The 27,062-nt window shown below is 41.4% G+C and overlaps 1 protein-coding gene across 8 annotated transcripts in view; it reads right to left on the bottom strand.

Annotated features, from left to right (window-relative positions):
- Positions 1-26,296, bottom strand: part of DENND1B (DENN domain containing 1B) — a 278,187-nt gene extending 251,891 nt beyond the window's left edge. For 3 of the 8 annotated variants that reach the window (XM_024130618.3, XM_024130620.3, XM_024130621.3), the window contains exons 1-2: positions 18,357-18,462; positions 16,293-16,357 (exon numbers count right to left, since the gene is read on the bottom strand). In XM_024130618.3, coding sequence (XP_023986386.1) covers positions 16,293-16,357; positions 18,357-18,373 — 82 coding nt within the window. In that variant the 5' untranslated portion in view covers positions 18,374-18,462. Of the gene's footprint in view, positions 1-16,292; positions 16,358-18,356; positions 18,463-25,239; positions 25,542-26,158 lie in introns of those variants that run through there. The other 5 variants (XM_055084008.1, XM_055084009.1, XM_055084007.1 and 2 more) reach the window with 5 other exon arrangements.
- Between the last annotated feature and the right edge of the window lie 766 nt (positions 26,297-27,062).

Here is a 27,062-nt window from a genome sequence, read left to right as displayed (position 1 = left end):
ATACAGAGGGCCAACCATGGACTTGAGCATCCTTGAATTTTGGTATCCCCGACAGGTCCTGGAACCAATCCCCCGAGGATACTGAGGGAGACTGTATACAGAAGTGGAAGGAAATAGAACTCTAGACAGAAAGGAAGTGTACCTTAGCATCACCTAAGATTTGTTTGAGTGATGAGTGATGTGAAACAGGAATGTCAAGTCTAAAATGGTCATCTGAGCCCAGGTCACGGAGGATCTAGAACATTAGGCTTAAAGGTAGAGCTTATTCTGGAGATCAGGGTCTCTTCAACATGAGAATTTGCAGGCCCTAGTTTGAAAAAAATGCAGTTAACAACAGAGGTTGACAACTCCTTGGCTGGACAAGCCTGCCCCACACACTGGTCACACACTCAGAAGAGCACCCCTGCTCCAGCAAGCAGGAGGCTCCCTTTCGTTCCAGAGAGCGTTACAGATGTGTGATAAAACAGAGACCTCATTTCTTCAATGGTATCAGGCTAGTTCTTCAATAAAAGTGCCAAGAGTTTTATCCTAAACAATGAGTCTAACGTGATGGAGGAGAACATTTTGATAGTCAATTGTGACGGACAGAATTAACATATTTACCGACTACTTGGTGGTCTTAGTCTGCAAGGCCAGAGGCTACTTATTCCCAGGTGTTTTTCCAGGAATTAGAATAATGCCATTCGACATTTAGCTTAGCTTTATTATTTAGGAAAAAAGTGGTATGAATATCCAGACTATCAGTAAGTGTGGGTTACGAATATTGAATTTTATTCCTTATCCTTTTTATTTTAAAAAATTCATTAAGGGCTTCCCTGGTGGCGCAGTGGTTAAGAATCCGCCTGCCAATGCAGGGGGCACGGGTTCAAGCCCTGATCCAGGAAGATCCCACATGCCGCAGAGCAACTAAGCCTGTGCGCCACAGCTACCGAGCCTGCGCTCTAGAGCCCACAAGCCACAACTACCGAAGCCCACGCGCCTAGAGCCCGAGCTCCACAACAAGAGAAGTCACCGCAGTGAGAAGGCCGCGCGCCGCAACGAAGAGTAGCCCCCGCTCGCCGCAACTAGAGAAAGCCCGCGCGCAGCAACAAACACACCACACAGACAAAAATAAAAAAATAAATAAATGTTTAATTCATTAAAATAGATGAATATGAAAGTTGTTTATATTTATCAGAAGCCATAATTAGAATTATCATCAAAAGTGTATGCTAGGCCTTAGCCTGAAATGCAAAGAAATGCATACATCCCTCGTTAATCCTTACACTATCACAGTCATTGTGAAATCTTGCAATTCACCCTCCTACCTTCGGAGTCAGCAGCCCTCATAGATGGACACTATGTCATTATATATTAAATACATATATATATATACACACACACACAATATACATATCAAACAAAAGCATCTAAGTATTACTTCTTGTGAGTTATGAAAGGCATGTACCTACACCTTGCTTAAATTACAATAAAAATAACCATTGTTTAAAAGCATATTCATATGTAATATTTTATTATCTCTATTGGTCATCACAGCTTTATGGTGGAAAGAGGAAGGTTGTTATTGCTGTCATTTTAAAGACAAAGAGGGACTTCCCCGGTGGCGCAGTGGTTAAGAATCGCCTGCCAATGCAGGGGACACGGGTTCGAGCCCTGGTCCGGGAAGATCCCACATGCTGCAGAGCAACTAAGCCCGTGTGCCACAACTACCGAGCCTGCGCTCTAGAGCCCGCGAGCCACAACTATTGAGCCCGAGTGTCACAACTACTGAAGCCCACGTGCCTAAATCCGTGCTGCACAACAAAGAGAAGCCACCACAATGAGAAGTCCGTGCACCACAAGGAAGAGCAGCCCCCACTCGCCACAACTGGAGAAAGCCCGTGCGCAGCAACGAAGACCCAACGCAGCCAAAAATAAAAATAAATTAATTAAATTAAATTTAAAAAAAAAGAAAGACAAAGAAACTGAGGCTCAGAGAGGTTAAGAGTCACACTACAAAGTTAGAACTCCAACCAAGTTCTTCTAAATCCAATCTAACTTTAGAGTCCTGACACACTAGCTAGCATCAAACAGCAGTGAACAAAAGCAGTGAATAAAAGAGCAGTTTCTCCTCTCACCAAAGAAACCATAAAGAGAACATCCCCCCCGTGTCCCTCTCATGGTTAAAAGAAGAGTGAGAATAAAATGATCCCCCCAACCCTGGGAGCCCCAGGCCAAATACCTCCTAACCACCGATAAAGTCCATCCGCCCAGATGTCCATACAAATACTGTCATCTTCTATGTGTCATGACATGAATAAGGTTGAGAACTCTGCTACTGAGAACTCAGGAATATACAGAATGCTCTTAAATTTGTTTGAAAAAATGTAAACTTCATGAACTTTATAAAAATGCCTATAAAAAGAGATTGACATCAATGATATAACAATTCTGCTTCAAAGTTAATTGCTTGTCTTAAATCTTAACACAATAGTTCTCAAATTTTATCCATTATCACTCATATAAAAGACGACGTTCATAACCACAACCCACTCTTACGCACACAGTCCAGATTTCTGTCAAAGCCGAAACAGGATTTTCAAGTAATTTACACTGGAGTAACTTTTAATCATTAGTTATTTATCCAGTCAGTGGCTTATTCTATTCTGTAGCATTGATAAGCTACCCCGTGCTTTGCATACAACTTCTAATGCTCACCACAGCTACAGGATTCCTTTAGCATGCATTCCAGAAAGATATACAGGAACGCAAATAAGTACCGGACGGCCCTGAATTTGCTAGTCTTTAACCACTCACACACTGCAATGCGTAGTATCAGTTTACACAGAACTCCGAGTGAACTGCACCACACCTCCACCTGATAACACGTCCTTTGAGAACCCTACAGTTACATAATGTTACCCTTACTCTCACCTCACTATCGCTCCTTCAGAGACGTGGGCCCTTAGTTTATTCCCATTCTGATAACCTTCCAGCTTGTCAATATTCACTCTTCAAAGTTTGAAATTTTACACATATATGGAATCCCCACTTCCCTGTTTAAGTTAGTGCATGTGAAAAATGTGCAAGAGTGTAAAGAAAAGTCACATTGTGATTTCCAAGGTCTGCTTAGTCCCTCCAGATGCCACCGAGCCTTTCAATGAGTACTGTCAGACTCAGTACTACAAATCTGTAGTCTCTGCCAAACGTCCTTTTCAAAGTGAAGCTAACGCATCAGCCCAAAATACACTGGCATCTTCCATCCTCCTAGTGTCTGACCCTTCCGCCATACTAAATGGGGGTCTGGGAGGTTTCCTTACCACCTTCCTTTCTCATTCTTTTCTTCCAAGTTGATCACACACATCAAAACAGGAGGGAAGTTCATCAGTGACACCTGATTTCTGTTGAAGTGATCATGCCTTTTTTCAAAGACTTTACGCCCATGATACAGAAACCAAATAAAAGTTTCCATCTACATAGTGATTTACAGCAGTTTACAAAGCACTTTCATGACATCTTGTATCTGACTCTCATAACAATTCTTGAGATACGCAGTGCAAACTTTTTATAACTGTGAAAAGTGAAATTAAAAGAAGTTAAACAATTCTACCAAGTCACACAACTAATAAGTAGCAAAGCCAGGACCAAAAGCCATGTTTCTACCCTTAGTCCAGTACCTTTCCACTCCACCATGACGTCTGTAAGGTTAAGACATTCTGTTTTATTCATAAGAGGATTCCAAACTTCAGGTTTTTAGAAAATCATGTCATCAGACCCATTTATTCCTGTTCACCTTGAAACAGAGATTTAACTACCTATTCATATTCAATCAAAGAGTAATAAGCATCAGTTTTAATGTAGAGTGTGTCTGCTCTGAGAGTTTCCACAACAATTACCTTTCATAATATTCATCCTCCCCTCCTGCACTACCGGTGGGAATGTAAATTGGTGCAGCCACTTTGGAAAACAGTATGGAGGCGCCTCAAAAAATTAAAAATAGAACTACCATATGATCCAGTAATTCCACTTCTGGGTATTTATCCGAAGAAAACAAAAACACTAATTAGAAAAGATACATACATCCCTATGTTCATTGCAGCATTATTTACAACAGCCATGATATGGAAGCAACCCAAGTGTCCATCAACAGAGGAATGTGGTGTGTGTGTGTGTGTGTGTGTGTGTGTGTGTGTGCGTATATATACCTATATATGTATATATACATGCACACCATGGAATATTTACTTAGCCATAAAAAAAGAATAATATCTTGTCATTTGTGACAACATGAATAGACCTAGACAGTATTATGCTAAGTGAAATAAGTCAGACAGAGAAAGGCAAGTACTGTATGATTTCACTTATAGGTGGAACCTAAAACACAAATGAACAAACATAACGAGACAGAAAAAGAGTTACAGATACAGAGAACAAAAGGTAGTTGAAGGAGATGGGGGTGGTAAGAAATAGGTGATTAGGGGAGGGAGATGAAGAGGTGCAAACTTCCAGTTACAAAATAAATGAGTCACGGGGATGCAATGTACGGTGTGGGGAACATAGTCAAGAACTACGTAATACCTCTGCAGGTGACATATTGTAACTAGACTTATCCTGGTAATCATTTTGAAATGTATATAAATACCAAATCACTATGCTGTGTGACAGAAACGAACATAGTGTGGTAGGTCACTTATATTTCAAAAACAAACTCACAGAAAAAGAGATCAGATCTGTGGTCACCAGAGGCAGGGGGTGGGGAAGGAGAATTGGATGAAGGCAGCCAGAAGGCACAAACGTCCAGCTTTAAGATCAATGAGTGTATGAGGGATGTAATGAACCACGTGAAAAATACAAACAACACTGCTGTCTGTTACCAAGTTGGTACGAGAGTAAATCCTAAGAGTTTTCATCACAAGGGAAAAACATTTTTTTCTTTTTTTAATTCTGTGTCTATATGAGATGATGAATGGTCACTAAACTTGGTGTGATAATCATTTCATGATGTATGTAAGTCATATCATTATGCTCGGCACCTTAAACTTATAGAGTGCTGTATGTCCATTATATCCCAATAAAACTGGAAGGAAAAAGAAAACCTTATGCTATGTTATATTATTTTTATTTTTCATTCAAAGAAAGCAAATAAATAAATAATCAGGTTAAGGAAATATAATAATAATATTCATTCTCCTCTACTAGCTTTGTCTCTTCATCAGAAAAAGAAAAAATGTCCAAAGGGCACTCTGTATCAGAACAAGAAAGAACAAAACTTTTTCAAACAAAAGAAAGTATTTCATTAAATGATTTGTTAAACAATAAGAGGAATAAAACCTTTTTAAAAACTGAATAAAAGAATATAAAGTAACAAAAGCAAAGTACAATTAAAAGTAAAATTACAAACTAAAGAATTAAAATTAAAACAGTCCAAAGGAATATAAGAATATTAAATGTCTAAGGAATGAAAGAATAAACACGGCATACACCAAAAAGTAAAAGTGAAACAAGGCAAATACAAATTCCAGAATTTAACACCTCCGTGGCATGAGGTGTGCAAACAGCTCGCCAGCCTCAGTGGGCCAAGTTACTGGTTACAGATCCCAGAAGCAGAAACAGGACCTCTGGCCTTTCCTTTGGTTGTAGAAGATTCAGCACCCCTGCCCCTATGGGCCATAAACATCTGTACGGGAAGAAGACATCTCTCAGGGACCACGGAGCTCCAGCTTACTCACCTCCCCCAACCCATAAGCCAAGCAAAAGCACCCACCGTCCACTCTCCTCAAGCCTAGCTTTTAAATTAAGAGCTGTAACTCAGAATATGAATCGATAAGTCCCTTAATAACAATGCATAAATAATTTTTGTGTTATGACCAAATTAAATTCAGCCATATCTAAGAAAGGTGAATTCTAGTCAAATTTAAAATTATGTTAAGTAAATATAAATTATATGTGTTAAATCTGTCATACATATTAAACATAATACAAATCATACATTTTCAAAGAACTACAATACCATGAAAATATAAGCTGTAAACCATGGTAAATATAACTGAGTCCTACTGTGATGGCTTGGCAATTCTGACGTGTTCAGTGACCTCATTGTCAATACTCTGGCCACCATCTGAATGAACCACAAGGAAGAAAGTAGTGGTATATGATACAAGGTTTAAGGTAGAAAACTTGATATGAGGGGCATCTCCACTCTTCTTTCCATATCCATCTATAAACAAAATGGTCATTGCCTATCTGGATAATACCTAAGGGAAAGGAGTCAAAAAATTACCAAGAGATTATATGAATTCCCAAACTGAGTAAACTATAAGCGAATGGATTTTATAATGGCTACATAAAGAATTCCGACAGCTACATCAGCCTCAAAAACCAAATGCAGAGCAATGCCACATGAAAAACGTTATACTGGAGATTCATTTATGTCTTCAACTATCGAGCTAAGCATGAAATAAATATTTACAAATTAAAATTCTGGCTTGCAAGTCATGTTCCATTTTAATATTTCCACTTTTTAGAGTAAACACTGTTATGAACAAACACAACAGTAACCAGTGAAAACTTGGAAAGTAGTATTTTTGTACCTAACAATTCTTAGCTTACTATGCCTTTTGCACCATGTCAAAACCTGTACACAGTAAACACAACCAACACATAATCTTGATGAAATTGTGTTGCCCCTTACTATCACAATGATTATTCTGCAGATATTCATCACCAAAATCACACACTGCACAGCAAAACAACTCCAAAAGTTAGTTCTCACGTCCTCTGAGGTAATAAGAACAAAATAAAAAGAGATAAAGCAGTATTTTCTAAAAGTAAACTCATTAATTGCTTATAATTATTGAATACAAAATACCATTTTAATTTATATAAAAGACTAACAATGACCAAGACCTTGAAAAAAATTCCCCAAATATTACATGACTTCCTCTTCCAAATATCATATCCAAAATACACTGGAATAAAAAATAAAAAAAAAAAAAAAAGCCACTTAAGAATCTTTCCTGAACCACTTCCATGTATTTTTAACGTGCAGACCTTGAGGACATTAACACACTTCTGAACTTATTTGTGTTTCATTTCAACCAATGTTTTCTGCACAAATTCATGCTGTTTCAAATAACCTTTTATCAGAATTAATAAGAAGTCTAAATTTTACAATTACTCAGGTTACAAAATTTTAAAGGACTGCTTAATTTTTTCATTAATGATAAATGTGAACACTAAACATATCTTTATGCTGGTGCATCTCTGCTACCAAACCAAGACAAAATTATTTTTGAAATGACTAATTTCTGGACGCTTACACATTTGGAGAAGACCATCAGATGTACTAAACTGATAGTTCTATGCTTTATTTTCAGATTCAAATGATAAATAAGACGGAACTGAAAGAGGAAGAGGCTCTATCTGATCTTTACCAGTTCTGCCTACTAAGTTACAGAGTTTGTGGTTTATCAACAGTTCTACTAAAAAAAAAAAAATTAAATAAAGCACCTATTGCTTGTGGTAATAAAAATCTATAGCCTTTCAAAGTTCTACACATTAAAGTTTTTTAAAAGACTTAAGAAATCTAAAATAGGTATTGGAAATACAGCACAACCTTTTACTAATTTCACCTTAATAATAGAGTATAACTTAAGTCACTACTGAACATCATCCATACAGATGACACCTTCCGAAAATCTACAAGCGATCCCGAGAGATGCTTGTCCCCAGAAACCTAAAATCCAGTGTTCACATAGTCAGGACGGTAAAGACCAAGTTCAGGATACAATATAACTGCCATGAGGCAAATATCAAAAGGATTATTACTCAGCAACTTCTTTTTATATCTTCTACTTCTGTAGCTTCACTTTCACAAATTCCACCTGTTCGATACAGTTGTTATATTTTTAAAAAAGAAAAGATTTTAATAGCAATACCTCTCAACACCCTTCATAATTTTCATTCCTTTTCCTTAAAAGCCATCTCAGTACCTTAAAAACAGTGCTTCAACAATTGAGCAAATACTCAATGAACAGATATTTGGGGTCAGACACTGTTTTAGGCTCTGAGTAAGCCGCCCAACAATCCCCTGCCAAGGCAGATCACACTGTAGCAGAGAGAGCGCTTCTTAATCATCTTCCTTCGTTCGAAACATTTACACCAAAAGCAATATATTCTTTACTCTTAATTATTCACACAAGATTCTGAATACGAAGTACAACAACTAACTCTGGAAAGAGATAACCGCCTGGTGCCCAGCTGAGAGCTGACAAGACATCTGTCTCTCCCTACATCCCGTCAGGACCCCCACCCCCACGGCCCCCATGACCCAGAGCGGAGTGAGGTGCCCTTTTCACACTCGGTGCTGGGCACTGCGCCAGCCCGACCACAGCCCTTGCAACATGATTACAGTCACTGATTTGGAACTGACACACTCTCTCCGAGAACGTCACCTTCTCAACTGCTTTGCATCTGTGTCTGACACATAACTGCCACTCAGAAACACTCACTGAATGAATGAAAGGGGACTGAATATTTCCTATGTCGTTTATACTTTTCTTCCCATTTTCGTCTTTTGATTGACGTTTGTTAAAAATTTTCATATAATACCACAACAACTCTGGTCAAGCCTAGAATTAGGGATTGTCTAAAAGGATGGTTTTCTAAAATTGCTGCAAAAAAAGTCATTGCTATTAGAAAAAGATGATTATTTTAAAGGCAGTAGGCATAATGGTTCTAGAATCAGAAAAACAGATTCAAATCCCACCTCTTAACAGCTGTGTGACTTGGGCACATTATTTAACCCTTCTGAGATTCCATTTCCTCATCTTTATGAAAATGATAACGGTCCCCACTTCATATGGTTGTAGTGAAGATAAATAGGATTTGTAGGCTCTTGGCACATTTACTGACACATTGTATAAATTAGATATATAGTTTTCATTTCTGTTTCTGTAATACATCTAACTGGAAGCCTAATCAGAGAAAATGAATTGGTAAAAAAGGCTCTATAACCATGATGCTATAACCTTATTTCATTAACTGAGAACTTATAAACCAAAAAAAAAAAGTCTTAATGAAATTCACTGAACAAATACTCTAAATATACTTACTCTCATATTAAAGCTGTTAATCACAAATTACAATCAGAGTATCAATATAAATGGGGGGAAATGAGTAACCTGACCAGTAACTGACAGAGGTGCACTTGATCCTCAGTTCAGAGATCTTTCCACCATAGCAAGTTGCATCTTTCTAATTAATTCAAGTGTACAAGGCTTTCTTTAAAATTAAAATGCTCCCCTGAGGGCTGTCTACCAGTTGTTCACACCTCACTGTGAATTACCTCCTTAAAGAAATTGTGATTTAAAAAGAGGGGTAATTTTAAAGCCAGGTGCGTGGGGTGGGGGAGGCCTGGGTGATGCTCCCTGCGTGTCTCTGTGTGGTCACCGGGCAGCATGATCACAAGGCACCTGCATGGTGGGACCAGAGGGGCTCCAGGAGTCAGAAAACGTGTCAACGCAGTGCCCCTCTAATGGGCTGTACCAGGTGCTCTTTAGGGAAACTTCCAGTTCTACAATTCTACTGCTCTCTTCTGCAGTGTGTCCTAAGACCCCAGGCGGTACTAACCTCCTAAATGCCTCTAGAAAATCAATTCAAGAGCATCTCTGGCAAGTTCCCCAACCAGGCCTGAGGACTGACCTACCACAGAAATGCAAAACCACACACCCTTTTCCATAGATAAAAACCAAACCACCACCTGGAATAAATTAACATCCTTAATTTATGTAAACTAAGAGCCTAGCTGTGCCCAAAATAAATACAGCAGGAAAACCATTTAACCTAACCCTGTAAGACCATCACAGCATCTCAGAAGTTTATTAAAGCTGTCTTGAATGCTTTCCAGCTTGGGAAAAAAAAAAAAAAAAAATTAAAAAAAAAACTCTCCAAGTTTCCATAATATCCCTTTAGCATTAAGCCTAAGAGTTTGAAAGTGGGAAGAGTTTTTGAATGTTAAATATTAAAACCTATTTCTACAGAAGAAGGATTCTTTTGGAATTGATTGACAACATATTTCACCCTTAACCCCTTTGATTTTCATTGTTATCTAAAATAATTCCATGGTTGCTTGTTTAAAGTACTCCAAAAATGTCTACTGCTAATACTGTATATGCACTTTGAAATTGTATATTTTAAAAGGTAAATCATTGTCCTCTAACTTGCAAATAGAAAAGTAAAATTTGGAGGAAAAGAAAGAGGGATATTATTTGATCATAATCTCAATATTCTCTCCAAATGAGAGAATATTATCAAAAGTATACCAGAAACATATTACCTTGAAAGTCAAGAAAACAAGGACGTTCCAAGAAAAAACCTGAACACACTCATGGCACCATGGCAGCACAGCAGTGGCCAAACAGCAGCCTGAGAGCACAGCACCAGGAGGAGCCGCCTCACCTCCACAGGGAAAGGCCGGGTTCACTCACCGTGAAAATCAAGAGGGCGCCCTGGATGAAAGCAGCAAAGTTAAAGAACATGTGAAGAAATAAAAGCACCTAATGAGGCAAGTCACAATCAAACTATCAAAATATAAATTCTGCAGCAATCCCTAACAATCAACAAATACTGAACCCTGAAATGTGACTTGCTTTTTACCCTGCAGGCAGCTGCGTGGAGGTAATGCTCAGAGCCAAACAGAAAAGTACAGCTGTTCTCAATATTTTCGACGTAAAACAAAAATGGTGCATCTCAAAGATACGCTTCTCCAGAACCACATTAAACTCTGCCCCTGGTTAGCAACTGTCAGAAAATAAGTTTTGCTTTCTTCTACAATGTAGGCTATAAAGTTAACACTTTCACTCAAGATTACCCTAATTTATCCTAGTGCACGTGGGTTGAGAGGGACTCAGAGCTCCTTAACGCACACAAAGCGAGAGCCAAAGCAGGGTAACCGCATTTTACTCAGAGTTTTTTCCACTTTGGGCAATTTGTAAAGTCTCCTAGACCATTTTATCGTACGTATGACTCATCGAAGTTCTACTTTCCAGTTGTTAAGGTTTTCGTGGGGTTGTGGCCTGTGTGCAGGGGTGTCCACGGGCTTTAGGGCAGCCTCCACAAGCGCACAAACACAGCACGTGTCCCAGGAAATCCTGTGATGTGAGGAGGGCGCCGAGCAGATGTGGGTCCTGAATGGGGGGGGGGGTTGAGCACAGGAAGCCCAGACAGCCCCGCCCAAGGCCCCGACAGTCCCCGGTGGCTCACGTCCCTGCCACCGCCCGCCAGCACGCGCTGAGGATCGCGTCCACAAGGGTAGCCTCTGTGAATTCATTCGACCGATGGTCAGGCACGACGCTCGGTCCGATTTCTGCTACTCACTCTGTAACTACTCACTAAACACGCCAGTTACTGCGCTAAACTGTTCCCTAAGGGTACACACAGCCCCTATGTCGTGGCCCAGTCCTTGAAGAGCTTCCCTGAAGCAGGGCAAGCAGACGCTATGCTCTATCTACAAGTGTCTATATTACTATACTAGACCTATCTAGAAGAACACAGTAAGTGCTAAAACACAGGAAGAAGCAAAATGCTGTGAATCTGTGTAAACAGTATCCCTATAGATGAAAACTCATCAAATGCAAAAGTGAGTTTAGAAGTACCTTTCATTTGCAAGGCATGGGGGACACAGACTAAGGCAGGATTCTTTGGCCTAAGGTTCTGATTTAAGGAAAAGAGAGGCAGTTAAACTGTTCACATAAGCTAGAGATCAGAAGGATGCATAATCTGATACTGGGCTGGACAGGCTGATAAAAGCGAGAAGTCAGTAGCAAGGAGGGATTTGTTCCTAAGAGAAATTATTCTAGCTAAAGAGAAAGGGGTAAAGAAGACAAGACTTGCTAAAAGATGTGTTGAACACTACTAAGTAAAACTGTTAGATCTAAACACGGAGATGGAAATCCTAGAAAGAGTAGTGCCGGCGTCAACACTACAAGGAAAAAGCTCACTAGTTATTTTATGTGGAATTACACTTCATTCATCAATTTCCAGGAAGACACTGTATTCCTGTTTTTAAAAAAATACCTGAACCGCATACAGTTTATACTCTAGTATTTCCTGATGCGAAGTTACTGCACATTGAGAGGCAACAGAGGCGGCAGATTTAAAATATACACGCGTGTATCAGGTCTATTAAAATATACACGCGTGTATCAGGTCTATTAAAATATACACGCGTGTATCAGGTCTATTAAAATATACACGCGTGTATCAGGTCTATTAAAATATACACGCGTGTATCAGGTCTATTAAAATATACACGCGTGTATCAGGTCTATTAAAATATACACGCGTGTATCAGGTCTATTAAAATATACACGCGTGTATCAGATCTATTAAAATATACACGCATATATCAGATCTATTAAAAGGCAATAGGTTGCGGCTGGGCCCATGAGCCATGGCCGCTGAGCCTGCGCATCCGGAGCCTGTGCTCCGCAACGGGAGAGGCCACAGCAGTGAGAGGCCCGCGTACCACAAAAAAAAAAAAAAAAAAAAAAAAAAAAAAAGGCAATAGGTTAAAATACAGACTTTGGAGCCAGACTGCTTTGGGCAAGTTTTCTTCATTTCTCTGTGCTTCAGTTTCTTCATTTCCTACCTCAGCATTTCTGTAAAGTACCCAGAACTGTGTGTGGCACCAAGCGCTACACAAGTAGGGGCTACTGCCCTCCTCCTGCTGCTCGGGGTGCACTGCCAACCATACGAAAGAGAAAGCGGGGCGCCAGGGCCACTGCCTGGAAGGAAAACCCCAAGAGGTGGCATCTCCCATCTTCTACTGAGCAAGGTTACCTTTCACTTCCCTGAATCACTCTGGGGAAAGCAGGGGCAGCCCGGTCACAATAAGTTCTGTTATTAGAATCTAAGGGAGGCCACCCTGCTGGCTGAACTTCCCTGATTGCTGGGAAGAAGAAAGACAGCAAAGAGGAGAAAAGGGGCGCCAGCAATCAGTTTGGAAACCCAACAGGCAGAGCGTTAAGACCTAAACGTTGGCACCTCACTCTCAGACAGTTTGGAAACCCAACAGGCAGAGCGTCAAGACCTAAATGTTGGCACCTCATTCTCGGACAGTTGGAGCAGAAGCTACCAGGGAAGTTGTCCTGCCAGGAAAACATCCACGAGAAGACGCCCCAGCCAGCCGGGCGGACGCCACCAGAACCCCGTCCGCTAACACAAAGGGGACGCGGTAGGAAACACTACCAGCCCCACTCACAGCAATGTTCAAATCTGTGGGGCCCTTCCCATGTGCTCTAAAATGTGTCCTTTTCCAAAAAAATCAATATAATGCCTTTGAAACAAGTCCAAACAGCAACAGATGAGCTGATGATCATCACCTCACCAGAGCCAGATGTATCAAGTTACAGTTCAGCAATGCCATTTCCAATCGCTAACTAAAGCTCAGTAAATGACAGTCTGTCTCTGAAGATATTTATGATGTAAATTATTTGGGATAAATAAGTTTAAACTTCTCTATTAATAATTAAACAAGAAACATGCCAAATATCTTAATGTAACATGACCAGTCTTAGCATAAACCAAGTTTACCCTGAGCATCCTATTTTCTACTGGATCAAACAGACAGTCATCAAAAAACCACACCAATATTCTGAGAATTAAACAATTCATTCAAAAAACAAACCAGTGTTCTGAGAAAGGCCAAGAGCATTTAAGTTGATTTCCCAACTTCTATTCCCTGCTAGTTGTCTAGTAAATCAATCACGACAGTCTCGCCACCCACCCCTCCAGTGACTTTTTTAGGACTGGTCAGGCCCAGGCCAACTTGGGCCACTGGGACCCAATGTTCTGGGGGATTTGGGGAAAGAAACTTTCTGGCGCTAAGGAGAGCACCACGAAAAGCCAACGTCTGTCATCCCCAGAGTTATAAACTAGAAAGCAGAGCTCCAACTTATCTGACAGCCATTCTACCACCACAAGGAACCTAAGCCCTCCCAGTGACACCATTGCTGTGGACGGCAGAGCCCAGATGCAGAAAGAACCTTGATCTCTGGTGACCTACTTCTAGTCTTCCTCTCATATGAAATATCAAGTTTCCTTATTATTTAAATTGGTTTTATATTTGTACCCTACAACATCCTAATTTACACATTTTGTTTTATAGGTCCATTACTACATAAGAATATCATCCATATTCATGTAAATGTTAGCCAAAAAAAAGTATCCTACTTTAAACAAACTGATACGTATATGAGACTCATTAGATAAATAGGTTTCATTGAAAGTTAAATAAGAATATTCCAATAACTTATTTTAATAATTTCTGGACATTTTGCCCTTCAATATTTATCAATACAGTTAACAAAAAAAATTTAGAAACATCGAACTCTCAATTTGACACAAAATTTTAGTTATGCAGTAGCATCACTTTTTAGAGCACAAAAAGTATAACTTGTTAGGCCCTAAAATGTTAGTTATATTCATAAATTTAAGTCACAATCAAAAAAGAACAGTTGTTAATGCTTTTTACAAAGTTGAATTTAGCTTTTTTAAAAATCTTTTGAATTTGCTGCCAATGAGCCATTTTAATGGAATACGTGGGTAGAATGGATTAATTGCAACCTACAGAGAAGCCAAAGTGCTTATTTTAACCGTTTATTATATTTCCAACTTCATCATGCTGGATAAACGGTTAAAATACAAATGAAGATGTTTCTGATGAGTAGCGATTTAACAATAACAACGGCAAAAAAGCAAGAAGGTAATCAAAGAAGGGCAGAAGTAAAAGATACCAACTGAAATGACCAGCTCCTGAAAAATGGAAAAAGGCAGAGGGCGGAAGCAAGGAGTAAACCGCCCAGGAGTCTGCATGGAAAGTCCGAATCCCGCTCACACGTGCACAGATCGGGTGTTCCATAAGGTAGGTCCATGCTTTCATCAAGATCACATTAGCCCGCATTTAAAATTACAGAGAAACCATGTTTGCCAAAGGAATTTAGCCTGTTTTACAAATACATCAGGTCAGCATTACTCCACACACCTTAGCTGATGTTATGGTAGGTACTGTGAAGATTTATTCATACCAAATATACTATAAGAACAGATTTAAATTGGAGCTAAAAATAATAATAATAACGTATCCTTTGGCGTCTTCAAAGAGAACTTACTTGGGCCTGGAAAGAACGTAAACAGACCAATGTTAATACATATAGGACAACAAAAGATTACCTTTTTAATCGCAGAAAGCTCATATACAACCTAGGATCAGTCCCCGCCTGGGGAAAAACCTGACCACAGCTGCAACTCACACAGGCCTAAGTGCAGCAGGCAGGGTTGGCGGAGCCAGGAAGGTGTCTGACTTCCTACCTAAAATTATCCAGGCCCACTTCACCACAGCTGGGTTAGGTTCCTCTATTTTAAGGTGTGCAGCTCCAAATTGCTTAGGAGCATATAACTGCTGGCCAGTTTCAGGAGCTAAGAGTGTCGAGAGACTTTCCACCAAGGCTTGAGAGTGGCCAACTAGTCTGGACAAAAATTCCACACTGAATCATCAAGCTGTCTGGGGTCTAAGTACACTGGCAATGAAATCATACACTGGAGACATCCATGAAAGCATATCGCACGAGGGCACAATACGAAGGAAATGAGCAAGAAGAGACGTCCCTTACTCTTTTCCACCACCCAACACACACACACACACACACACACACACACACACACACACACACACACACACAGGACAAAAGTAGGGGGAAAACTGACAAAAATTCATGATCCTAAAGTGTTCTCGTCTGTTCAGAAAATTATATAGAACTGACAGCTGAAACCCTTCCAAGTAATGTCCCGTGATCGTTTACCTCCCCCTGAAAGTCCTAGGCTCCCGGAGTGAACCCCATGGAGGGGGTACTCAGTCCACATTCTGCATTTGGGAAACATTAGAAGGGAACTGGTGCGGCTCCCATTTGTACAGGCGAGAAATTTTTGCCAGCATTTAAAAAAGGAGCTGAATTTTCAAAAACAAATGAAAAATGAAAAGGCGTGCCCTTCCACCAAAACTAACAATAACTTCATCAACCAACGGTAAAGTTAAGTTGTAAGTTACATGGCCTTTACATACACCTGAAATTTAAGCTGCACAGATAACATTCTGTATTGCTACCACCTCGTGGCAAAGATTTAGCATCAACTGTATTACCAGAACTTGAGACACAAGACACAGAATGCACATTTAATTCAGTATTATCCTGATGCCACCACGTTCTGGTCATCTACAACATTAGCGCTTGTTTTGAATTAGCAAACACACATACCTTCATCTTCAGAGGCATGACATTTCACTTTCAATACCAAGTCGAAGGTCCTTTCTGGATTTTCCCTAAAAGAAAAAGAACTTTGTTATTTTCATTTCCTATAACAAAGTTTATATTTTCTTAACTCTAAAAATTAATCTCGTTCTTGTCTCAGTATGTTCCATATAACTATATGACCACAGCGTAGAAGAAGTAAAGTATTTTCCTAGTTCAGCAACTTAAGAACCCTGAGGCTTAGGAGTCTGGAGTCTTGGGGCAAAACGTTTAACCTCTGAGCCTGTTTTCTTACCTATAAAGTACCTGTTCGCTTCAAAGAATAACGGTGAGGATTACAAATCAAATAATACAAATGGAAGTACTTTATAAAGTATTAAGTGCTGTATAAATATAAAGCATTGCCTTTATCTTATTGAATCAAAACCGGAAAGCCAGTAGGTTCCTAAGTGTCTCTACCTTTCCCCGCCAGCAGAGCTTGACAGCAGGTTCTCCAGCTTTCTTCAAAGGACTTGCAATACAGGTGTAAATGAACACCTGGTTCCACCTGCCATGTTCTAGAGCACCATGAGACATTCATAATGTTCCTTAAATGCAATACTTCGCATATACTTTTCTTGAGATATAATAATTACAGCACATAAGCATGTTTAAAGTACCAAACTATACATAGCCTCCAAGGCCAACCAAAAAAAGCCTTATTTTACGTCAATTATCTTTGGGGAAATTGGACATCTGCCTCTATACTTGGATTTTACCACTAAGAACAGTGAGGCTTTGCTTCATTCAAAAGTTATCTGCATCTTCACTAACTGCTCATACATTCAACATAGTCTCTGCTTTATTTCAAAAAGCAAATTGAAACCTATTGAGACATCTTTTTTAAAAACATAGTTCTGGTGGTTTTTTTTTTTTTAAACTTAGTTCTGTTTTAATCTCTTTCTGCCAGAAGATAAAAGGTCAAACAAAGTCTGATACCACAAAGTCCATGTTTTCAAAGTGTTAATATATTTCAGTTATTCCTGCCAAGGAGACCTTAGTGTCTGTGTGCATTGGCTGTTTTTAATATGCACTTCCTTCAAGAAACTAATGGCAGCTTTGGCTTCTAAAAAAACACTCGATTTTTTTTAAATTTATTACAAGAATCTAGAAACATAGGAAGCGACAACCCACATAAATTTATTTGCAAATAGAAGTTTCCTCAGCCTTCGCACGATTCACCTGCTTCAATGGGAATAATCAATCTGGACCCTCAGTCAGGTGACCCTCCCTCCTCATCCTGTTCAGGTCAAAAGGTACACTTTTTACGTCACGCACCTAGCAACCCACCCCCCGCAAAATATCAAACACTGAAGAAAACAATTCTAAATCACACAATTTTCCTATTTTCGTTAACAGTCTTCAGGATCTCTCAAGTGAAAATAGTAAATATCGATTCCATTATACTGGGAAATTTTAAAGGCCTTTCACGCTAAAAGAAATATACACGATATTCACGATTTTAAACTCAGAGGAAGGGAGGGTTTAGGGGGGCGGGGGAAGAGAAGAAAGATGGAATTCTTTGCAAACTAAGTTTCTGTAGCAAAATATAAAACTCATGTCTCTAAGGTACCCAAAAGAAAATCACCACGCTTAACACAAATAGCTTTCTGCCTAATTCGTCTCCTGAAGAAAAGCCTCCCCTGGTGGGTACCGGAGCCAACACATCAAAACACCACCACCGCCCACCCAGCCCCCGAGACCCTCTGGCAGGGACCAGCGGCCATATCACCGCACACGGGGGCCCCTTTCAGGTCCTAAGAAGAGGCGTAAAAAGAAAGACCTGGGACCGCGCCGGGAGGACACCTCACACCCGCACCGCGCGGCTCGGCGCGGCGCGGGCGCCCGGCTGTCACGTCCGACCCGCGGCCCAGGACCCGCAGCGGCCGCGCCGACGCCCAGGCCTCCGCGCCGGGCCGCGCGCCCCCGCCGCCCGCAGGCTCCGCGGCCTAGGCCGTCCGGGGACCCGGGGGTCCTGGGGCCCGGGGTCGGGGGACCCAGGAGGGGCCGCCGCCCGCCGCCCGCACTCACTTGGTCCTGCAGTCCATGGCTGCATGTCGCAGGGGCCGCCCCGCCCCGCCGGCCGCCGCGGGAACGGCCGCTCAGAGCCCGGCGGCCGCGGCCCGGCGGTGGAGCTGCGCCCGCCCCGCCCCCACGCCCGGGTGACCGCGCGGCCGCCGCCCCCGCCGCCCCCTCGCGCCGGCCTCGCGCCGCCTGCACCTTCGGCGAACCAGGAAGTCGGCGGGCGGGGCCGCAGCCGGACCGCCTCACCTGGGCCGCGCGGCCCGCCGGCCCCCGCGGGGGGAGGGGGCCCTCCCTAGGGGCCCTGCCCGGTGGCCCGCGGGCCGCTGTGCGGCCAGACCGCAACTGCCCCGCGTCCTGAGCGCCGGACCGGCCGGCTGCCTCCCCGGGGCCGGTCCAGGCTCGGGGCGTCAGGGCTGCAGCCCCCGGAAACCAAAGAACCTGACGAAGCACCTGGACTCGCCCTGTGCTCCACCCCGCGTGCGCCCGGAGCACCAATTGCCCGTGTTTGCTCGACCCTGCGTAGGCTGGTGCGTTCCACTGCTGTCAGGCTGCAAACCCGGATGGAGCTCCAGCTGGGCCTGGTTACCTCCGAATCCAGAGCCGCCCCCTCTGGAGTCGGGAAGGTTAGGACGTGCACCTGCTCAAGAGCCCTGCCAAGCAGCCCAATAACAGTGCTCCACTTGCCTGCACATCGGGGACACAGACCTCCCCCACCACGGGCCGCCGCATGGCCAAGCACTCACCTGGGGACACACCCACGAAGGGACAGGCCTCGTGAAAGGGCAGCCAGGGAGCTCAGGGCTGGATCGCGGCCCGAGGGCAGAGGGGCTGGTACAAAGAGCTGCAGTGTTCAGAGCCCTACGGTACGTGGGAGCAGCTGGTATACACCGTCCCAGCACTTGGCGGTCACTCTACGTGACAGACACTTTCACCAGCATCTCATAGATGAAGAAGCAGGCCAAGCCAACCCTGTGGTGATGGCCAAGCTGGATTTCAGACCAGGTCTACCCTATACCACCTCTCTCCCTGGGTGCTGCCTCCTATGTAGGGTCTACTGAGAACAGAGCTAGAAGTAGTCTTAGGATGGGCGTGTGAAAGGACGTCCAGGGCTGGGCTGTTAACGCAGAGACCTTCCCGAGAAGGCTTCTCCCACACATTACAACCCTTGACACATGGCCTCAGTGTTTTTCATCCAAATAGGGGTTGCTTCAGACTTTATTCATGTAGAAGGTAAGAGGATGAGAGGAAACCAAATGTGGTTTGTATAGAGTGTGAGTCATGAGACATACAAGTTAAACAGGGAGTCTTGGGAATTAAAGAATTTAGAATCAAGAACCTAAAATTAAACTCAGTTAAACCGATCTCAAACGTTCTTACCAAAGATAGGCTGTTACTTGGTCAACAGAACAAGATACATCGCATAGTCAGACCCGATAGTTTAAAATGAGGACAGGACATAATGGGAAAACAAAAAAGTTATACTTTAGCATAATGTGTTGTCATAGCTTGACTTGGGGTGAGACACTTCAGTTTCTCGGTTCCTACATTTGTAAAATGGGAATTACTACTTGTGTATCACATGAATGATATGATGTTCAAATTTAAAAGTGTGCTCTTTTGAGAAATCATTCTGTGGATTTCAGTTTCACAATGAGGCAACATATACCACATAATTTTTTTCCCAAATAAAACTCTTTTCTACATAAGAAGTTACCATAGTCCAAAGCCTTGAAAAAAAATCTGTAAACTCAAAAACCACTTCTGCTCCAAGTGTCACTAAATTTCTCAGACTTCTACTTTCATTATATTTAATTCTTCTCCAAAGAAAGGAACCCTACCTGGGGTGCCTGCATCAGGAGTTTTTAACTGGTGGTGAGGAACTATTAATACAACTGTTTTCTCCAACCATTTGTTGAGATTTAAGTGACAGTCATACCCCTGCACAATATAATTTTTTTTAATTTACTTTAAGTATATGAAGAGGAAATACTACATATGCACACACAAATCCTTTTAAACTGGCTTTTAGGCCGACCATGATGAAGAGGTTTATTCATCTATTCAGATATTACTGAGGTAAAAGGGATAGAAACACAGATGGACACAATTTGCATGATTTGTTTAAAATTACTGAAAAAAGAGAATTTTGTATACAATTATCTTGGTGAGATGTTTATTGAAACCCGTGGTATAAGTTTAGCAGTTTTAGAACTTCTGACATGAGTGGTAGAGAACTCTACAAAGGGCAAGCCTTCCAATTGGTATTAGATCTTCCTAAGATCATATTTCAGCAGTAATATTTCCTGCTTGACGATTGATGTTAACATATTTCAGGACTATAGTCATCAAAGGACATAGTCTGCACGCGGTCAAAGAACATAGTTTATAAGCTAATAATCTTAAAATGTTTTGAGCTTATTTTAATTTTCTGTGTGTGTAAAGAATATACATAAAAATATGTCCTTGGGAATTCCCTGGTGGTCCAGTGGTTAGGACCCAGCACTTTCACTGCTGTGGGCCCAGGTTCAATCTCTGGTCGATGGAACTAAGATCCCACAAGCCGTGCGATCCGAAACAGCCGAAGTATAACTAAATAAAAATAAAAATATGTCCTTGATCAAATATTATGATTGTGTTGTTGACATCTTCTATTACTGGATTTGCATCTGCCTGACACAATTCAATTAATGGACGAGATGACTTGAAATCTCCTAACGTGATGGTGGATTTGTCTATCTCAATTTGAAGTTCGTTCAATTTTTGCTTTATATAGTTTGGGGCAGTGTTGTAATATGCAAGCCAGTTTATAATTATTATATCTGCCTGGTAAACTTATCATTATGCTGTGACTTTCTTAAACTGTAGCAATGCTTTTGCCTTAGTATCTAAACAGCTTTCTTCTGATTAGTGTTTACCTAGTATTAGGAACTCTCTTTTCATCCTATTACATCAAAACCTTCTACATCATTATGTGTAGATTTATCTAACAAATGTTACTTCTGGCTTTCAGCCTAGTCTGATAATCACTGACTCTTGGATTGAGCATTTAGACCATTGCATGTATTATAATTGCTGACATATTTGAATTTATTTCTGCCATCTAAATTTGTACGTTCCATTTGTCTTCTCCAGATCTGTGTTTTTTTTCTCACTCCTTTCCTTCTTCAGGATTGATTGATTTTTTTTTTTAATGCTTCCACTTCTCCCCTATTCTAGTTTGTAAGTTATGTACTCTGTTCCTGTTCATCTAGTGATTATCCTGGAAATTTTAACAGGCAAATTTATCTGATTAAATCCAAAGTTTATCACTACATGAACCTTCTCCCAAACAACACAAGGACCTTTAAAATACCCTCCAAAACTACAGTACATTATTTATGTTGTTTTATACTCTTTTTTGTTTTGTTTTTTGTTTTGTTTTGTTTTTGTTTTTTGTGGTACGCGGGCCTCTCACTGTTGTGGTCTCTCCCGTTGCGGAGCACAGGCTCCGGACGCACAGGCTCAGCGGCCATGGCTTACGGGCCCAGCCTCTCCGCGGCATGTGGGATCTTCCCGGACCAGGGCACGAACCCGTGTCCCCTGCATCGGCAGGTGGATTCTCAACCACTGCGCCACCAGGGAAGCCCTATGTTTTTTTCGTTTTATTTTTTGGTTTGTTTTTTTTGGTTTTTTTTATACTCGTTTTATATCAATGTTTGTTTAGATTTACCCAGACTTCTACCACTTAGTTTGCTCTTCTTTCTTATTTCCATCTTAGATGTCCCATCTATGATTGCCTTCCTTCTGCCTAAAATACATGCCATAGGTGCTGACTGATTCTCTCACTTTTTGTTTGGGTGAGGAATGTATGTATTTCACCCTGACTCTTGAAAAACAATCTTCTCAGATAAAAAATTCTAAATTGACATTTCTTTCTGTACATTTGCAATACCATTACACTGTCTTCTAGCATCTCTAGTTATAATGTGAATTTTGAAAGTAATCTGTCTTCTCTCTCTGCTTTTAAGATTTTTTGTCTTTAGACTTCTAGTTTCGCTATGAAGCATTGAGATGAAGATTTTTTTTTAATCCACCCTTCTTGATTTCTTTGCATTTCTTGACCCTGGGCTGGTGATTTTCATCAGTTCTGGGAAATTCTGAACCCCATCCTCTCTCCTCTTTCCATCTGGGACTCTGATTATACACATGTTCTCTTTTTACCCTCCATTTCTCTTAACATCTCTTTCATAGTTTCTTTTTCTTTATCATTCTAGGCAGAATTCACAAATATCTTTTTTTTTAAATAGATCTGTATTGGAGTATAAGTGCTTCACAATACTGTGTTAGTTTCTGTTGTACAACAAAGTGAATCAGGCATATGCATACATAGGTCCCCATATCCCCTCCCTCTATCTCACCCCTCATATGGTATCTTCCTTTTCATTAATTCTTTCCCTGGCTTTGTCTCATCTTCTGTTAAAGCCAAACATTTAGTTTTTAATTTATATTACTTTTATTTCTAAAGCTCTTTTTGGTTATTTTAAAATCTGCTTTCTCAACTTGTGTTTTAAGCCTCTCTTTAATTTCTTAAAATATATTTAACATACCTATTTTAAATTCTGTTTATAATTCCAATCTCTGAAGCCTTTGCAGGTCTGATTCTACTATCTGATTTTTTTCTGCTGTCTCTAACTTATGGTCCCTTCTTTTCTTCCACGTGTGGTGATTTCCTTTTGTTACCTGATCCTTGGAGCTTCTTATGTGGAAATTTAGTGAGATCTGAAAGGAAGCTGAGTTCTCTGGAGAGGACATTCGTTTATTGCTGGTAGAAGTCTAAGGAGCAGTACCAGTTCAGAACCCTCTGAGACGGAATTCTCAGCTTGAAACTTTTCAGACCACGCAGGTGAGATATGACTTGTAGTTATGAATCTTCCAGGAGGATTAACTCTGCTCCAATGTTTGAGACAATCAGTTTCCCTTGAATCCCTTTGGCGTGCCCGGTGCTGAGGGGTATCCTATTGGACTTCCCACATTAGGAAGGGCCTTAAGCCCAAATGGCCATGATAACAGATACTGCAGTGCATCCAGTCTAACAAATCCCCTCTCGATGGCAGATGGCTGTGGTGGCCACTTTACTTGCTTCTCACCCCCACCAAGTACTCCTTGCTTCCTTGACTGCCCTTAAGTGCCTTTAATAATTGCCAAAATATTTAATTCTGAATTTTTAACTACTTTCAGCATAAGTTTTAACTAGACATCATGACTGACTGGCTTTAACTACACTATAAAAAAGGTCTAATAACAACTTTTTATCCACCTAATAATGTCTACCTTCCTCAAGCCACACCCAAATAGTCCCTGACTTTTACATCCTTATATATTAATGGTGTGGGGAAATCTAAGTTCAGGGCCTTTAGTGAGACGACTGTCCTGCTTCACCACGTACTGTGATAACCATAAAGGTAACCCCTGGCCCCCCAGACTCCATCCATTCACACAATGGAAATATGCCTTAGACAGAAATGAAGAGATACTGATACCAGGAGTATTGACAGCTCCTTCCCCTTTGGAGTATGGAAAGAGAAACAATACTGTCAACTCTAGAATGGTATTTCTTAAATAATACCTTTAATAATGCTTCAAGTTTAAACCAGCATAGCTAGACTCATCTGGGCCGTGAGCTTCACCAATTTATATCAGGGTTTTAAGTTCCAAACAATTAACTTAGACATGAGCTTTTAGACACAACCCTCTCATGAGTTAACAGTCAGCATGGGTCCAAGTCAGGCATTCCCTAAAATCTAACGCTACACTGCCTCCTATTAGCATTCGCTGGTGAAATTTATTAATAATATCATCACCTTCATTTATTAAGGAAGAAAAATCCTTTATATAAAGTATTTAACAAGCCAAATTTCTTGAAGTCTTTAGAAAAACATCTTGAAAATATTTTAGTAGGACCTGCCTTCTAATACCAACTGAGATAGTGTTAAAAAGAACATTCTCTAAGTATATTATTCTTTTTATGCTTAGCAGCAATATCATGAATTTGAATCTAAAGGTAAAATTCTCCTTTCAAATGACATATGAACTACTTTTAAAATAGAGAGAAGGTCAGGACTTCCCTGGTGGTCCCGTGGTTAAGAATCCATCTTGCAATGCAGGGGAGGCCGGTTTGATCCCTGGCTGGGGAACTAAGATCCCACATGCTGCGGGCCATCACTAAGCCTGCTCCCCACAACTAGAGAAAAGCTCACATACCCCAATGAAGAGCCCGCGGGCAGCAACTAAGACCCAACACAGCCAATAAATAAATACATTTGTTTTTTTTAAATAGAGATAAAGTAGATGAGAAGACTCTGGAGCGGTATGTTTCCTGAACATATTATTCCTCGAGTTGTCTTCACACCTCATAGCCTATATTAGCATTCTATATTAATTTGAAAGCCAACTTCAGAAGTTGTCTTCCAGCTTGGAGACAAAGGGTTCAGATCATTCTTTCTTTTTTTTTTGCGGTACGCGGGCCTCTCACTGCTGTGGCCTCTCCCGCTGCGGAGCACAGGCTCCGGACGCGCAGGCTCAGCGGCCATGGCTCACGGGCCCAGCCGCCCCGCGGCACGTGGGATCCTCCCGGACCGGGGCACGAACCCGTGTCCCCTGCATCGGCAGGCGGACGCGCAACCACTGCGCCACCAGGGAAGCCCCAGATCATTCTTAACATCTTTATTACCAAATCTGAACATATCCAAATATTTATAAAATTCACATAAGAAATGATGATATTTCTTTTGCTGTTAAACTTTTAGCTAAAAAGACAGTAGAATTCTCAAAAATAATGCAGCAAAAAGAGATTCTCCTTCCCCCCTGTTTCAGGTGATTTGCCCAAAATTACTAAATCAGATTCTCTTACCTCTGACCACCTTCAGCTAGTTCACTTTTACCTTTGTTCCTCATTTTTCCAAACACTGGAAAATTTAAAACAGTCCTTGGCGTTAAGAAAAAAGAATATTCGGAGCAGAGTATCAACAACCGACTGTAAGCAAAGACAAGTTTTCTTCGTACGTCTTGGGAGCCGTGCTGGATTGCAAGAAGCAGAGCAGAGTGTGTGTTACCCTGTGGCACTGAGTGGGAAAGACTCTCCCAACCCCACCCACCAGATACTCCACACAAATAAAGACATCCGCATTGTATGGCAACTCTGCTTACACCCATCTAATACTCACCGGAGCCTAATAATCATATCCAGTGAGCAATGACGTTAGAATTTACTTGAAGGTAGCGTAAGAGCATCTAATGCGATGTTACTAGTTCAACACAGTCAGTAACCCTTATAAGCGGCCCTCATCCTGATACAAACAGAGAAATGATCCCCAGCCAATTCCTTACAGCAAGTGCTACTTTCCTAAGATACAATAACTAAGCAAACATTACACGCACTTATATCTGAGCAATTCTAGGGAGAGAAAGAAAAATGCTATGTGCCAGCAAACAGAACTCAGTCAAATACCACAGCAGAATATCCTTGAAGAGATAAACAGAGATTCAAAACTCCAAAATGTTTGACTACTTCCCACTTTCCTTACTGGTGCAAATAAGAAGAAGATAAAAATAAACAAGGACCGAGAGGTCTCCTGGCTGTCATCTTATCTCTCTGCTGTTTTTTCTGATGTCACAGATCCAAGACATAGGCAAGTATCTGGCAAGACAAGCATGGCCGGTCATCTTCCCTGGGAAGGAAGGAGCAGCCGACTGGCAGCTCCATGAAACTCATCAAGGTCTTCTTAGTTTGGCGGGAATTCGCTTGCCTTGTAAAGAGGACTCAGCCTTACCTGCCTTTCTTCATTCACCGTGCACGATTCCAGTAGCCTTTTCCTGTCCTCCTGAGGCTGCCAATCAGGATGGCTGAGCAGAGCAGGAATGCAGGGGGGCTCAGGGCCCGTGACTCAGTCCCCCCATCTGCTGCCCCTGCACCCGTGTGGACTGACTGCTCCGTTGCCACACAGCCACCCCCGGGACTTCCCTTCACCTCCCTCTGGGTTGGACTGTAGATCAGGAACACAGGACATTAGCCTATGCACCGTGCATGGTAATTACACTGTGTTCTCACCGCGGTTACTTAAGACAATTACCAAACAGGTGCTAGTAATTCCTATTCCATGATGACATAAGGCCATTGATCCCCACACGACCCACTTATTTCCCTCTCTGATTTTTAACACAAGCATGTTGCCCTTCCCCTTTAAATAAGCAGGTATGAACTCTTAAGTGGTGCAGGCATGAATTCATGAGGAGAGGCCTACTATTAGAATTAGAAGGAAGGTTTTAAATCAAGTGGCCTATGACTGAGTTAGCAAAAACTCACTCCAGCAAGCCAGCTGGCAAAACTACTTCCAATTTGTGAGAGCAAAAAAAAAATTTTAACATTTGAGTCACTATATCATTTCATGCACAAAGACTTCGTGGACATACCAGAAAGACAAGCCTCTCCACATTTGCATGTATCCTTTTTATAGCTGTTGTGATTTTGCCAAGTGCTTTATGATGATATTTTATTAGCTGGGTCTCTCGATAGTCCTGTGAGGTACAGATTAGTAGGTAAAACAGGTACTACTGTACATGATAAGGCAGGAAGCAAACGCTCCAGGGACATTTTATTCCAAGAAAGCCTGTGTGGAGGAATGCACTTTCCCCTGCGTGCCAGAGGTACCAGGAAATAGAAGTCAGCCTGCAGAA

The sequence above is a fragment of the Physeter macrocephalus genome, chromosome 4 (assembly GCF_002837175.3).
Source record: "Physeter macrocephalus isolate SW-GA chromosome 4, ASM283717v5, whole genome shotgun sequence".
Taxonomy (NCBI): Eukaryota; Metazoa; Chordata; class Mammalia; order Artiodactyla; family Physeteridae; genus Physeter; species Physeter macrocephalus.
The sequence above is the reverse complement of the archived record's forward strand: the minus strand, read 5'-3'. Positions and strand labels throughout refer to the sequence as shown.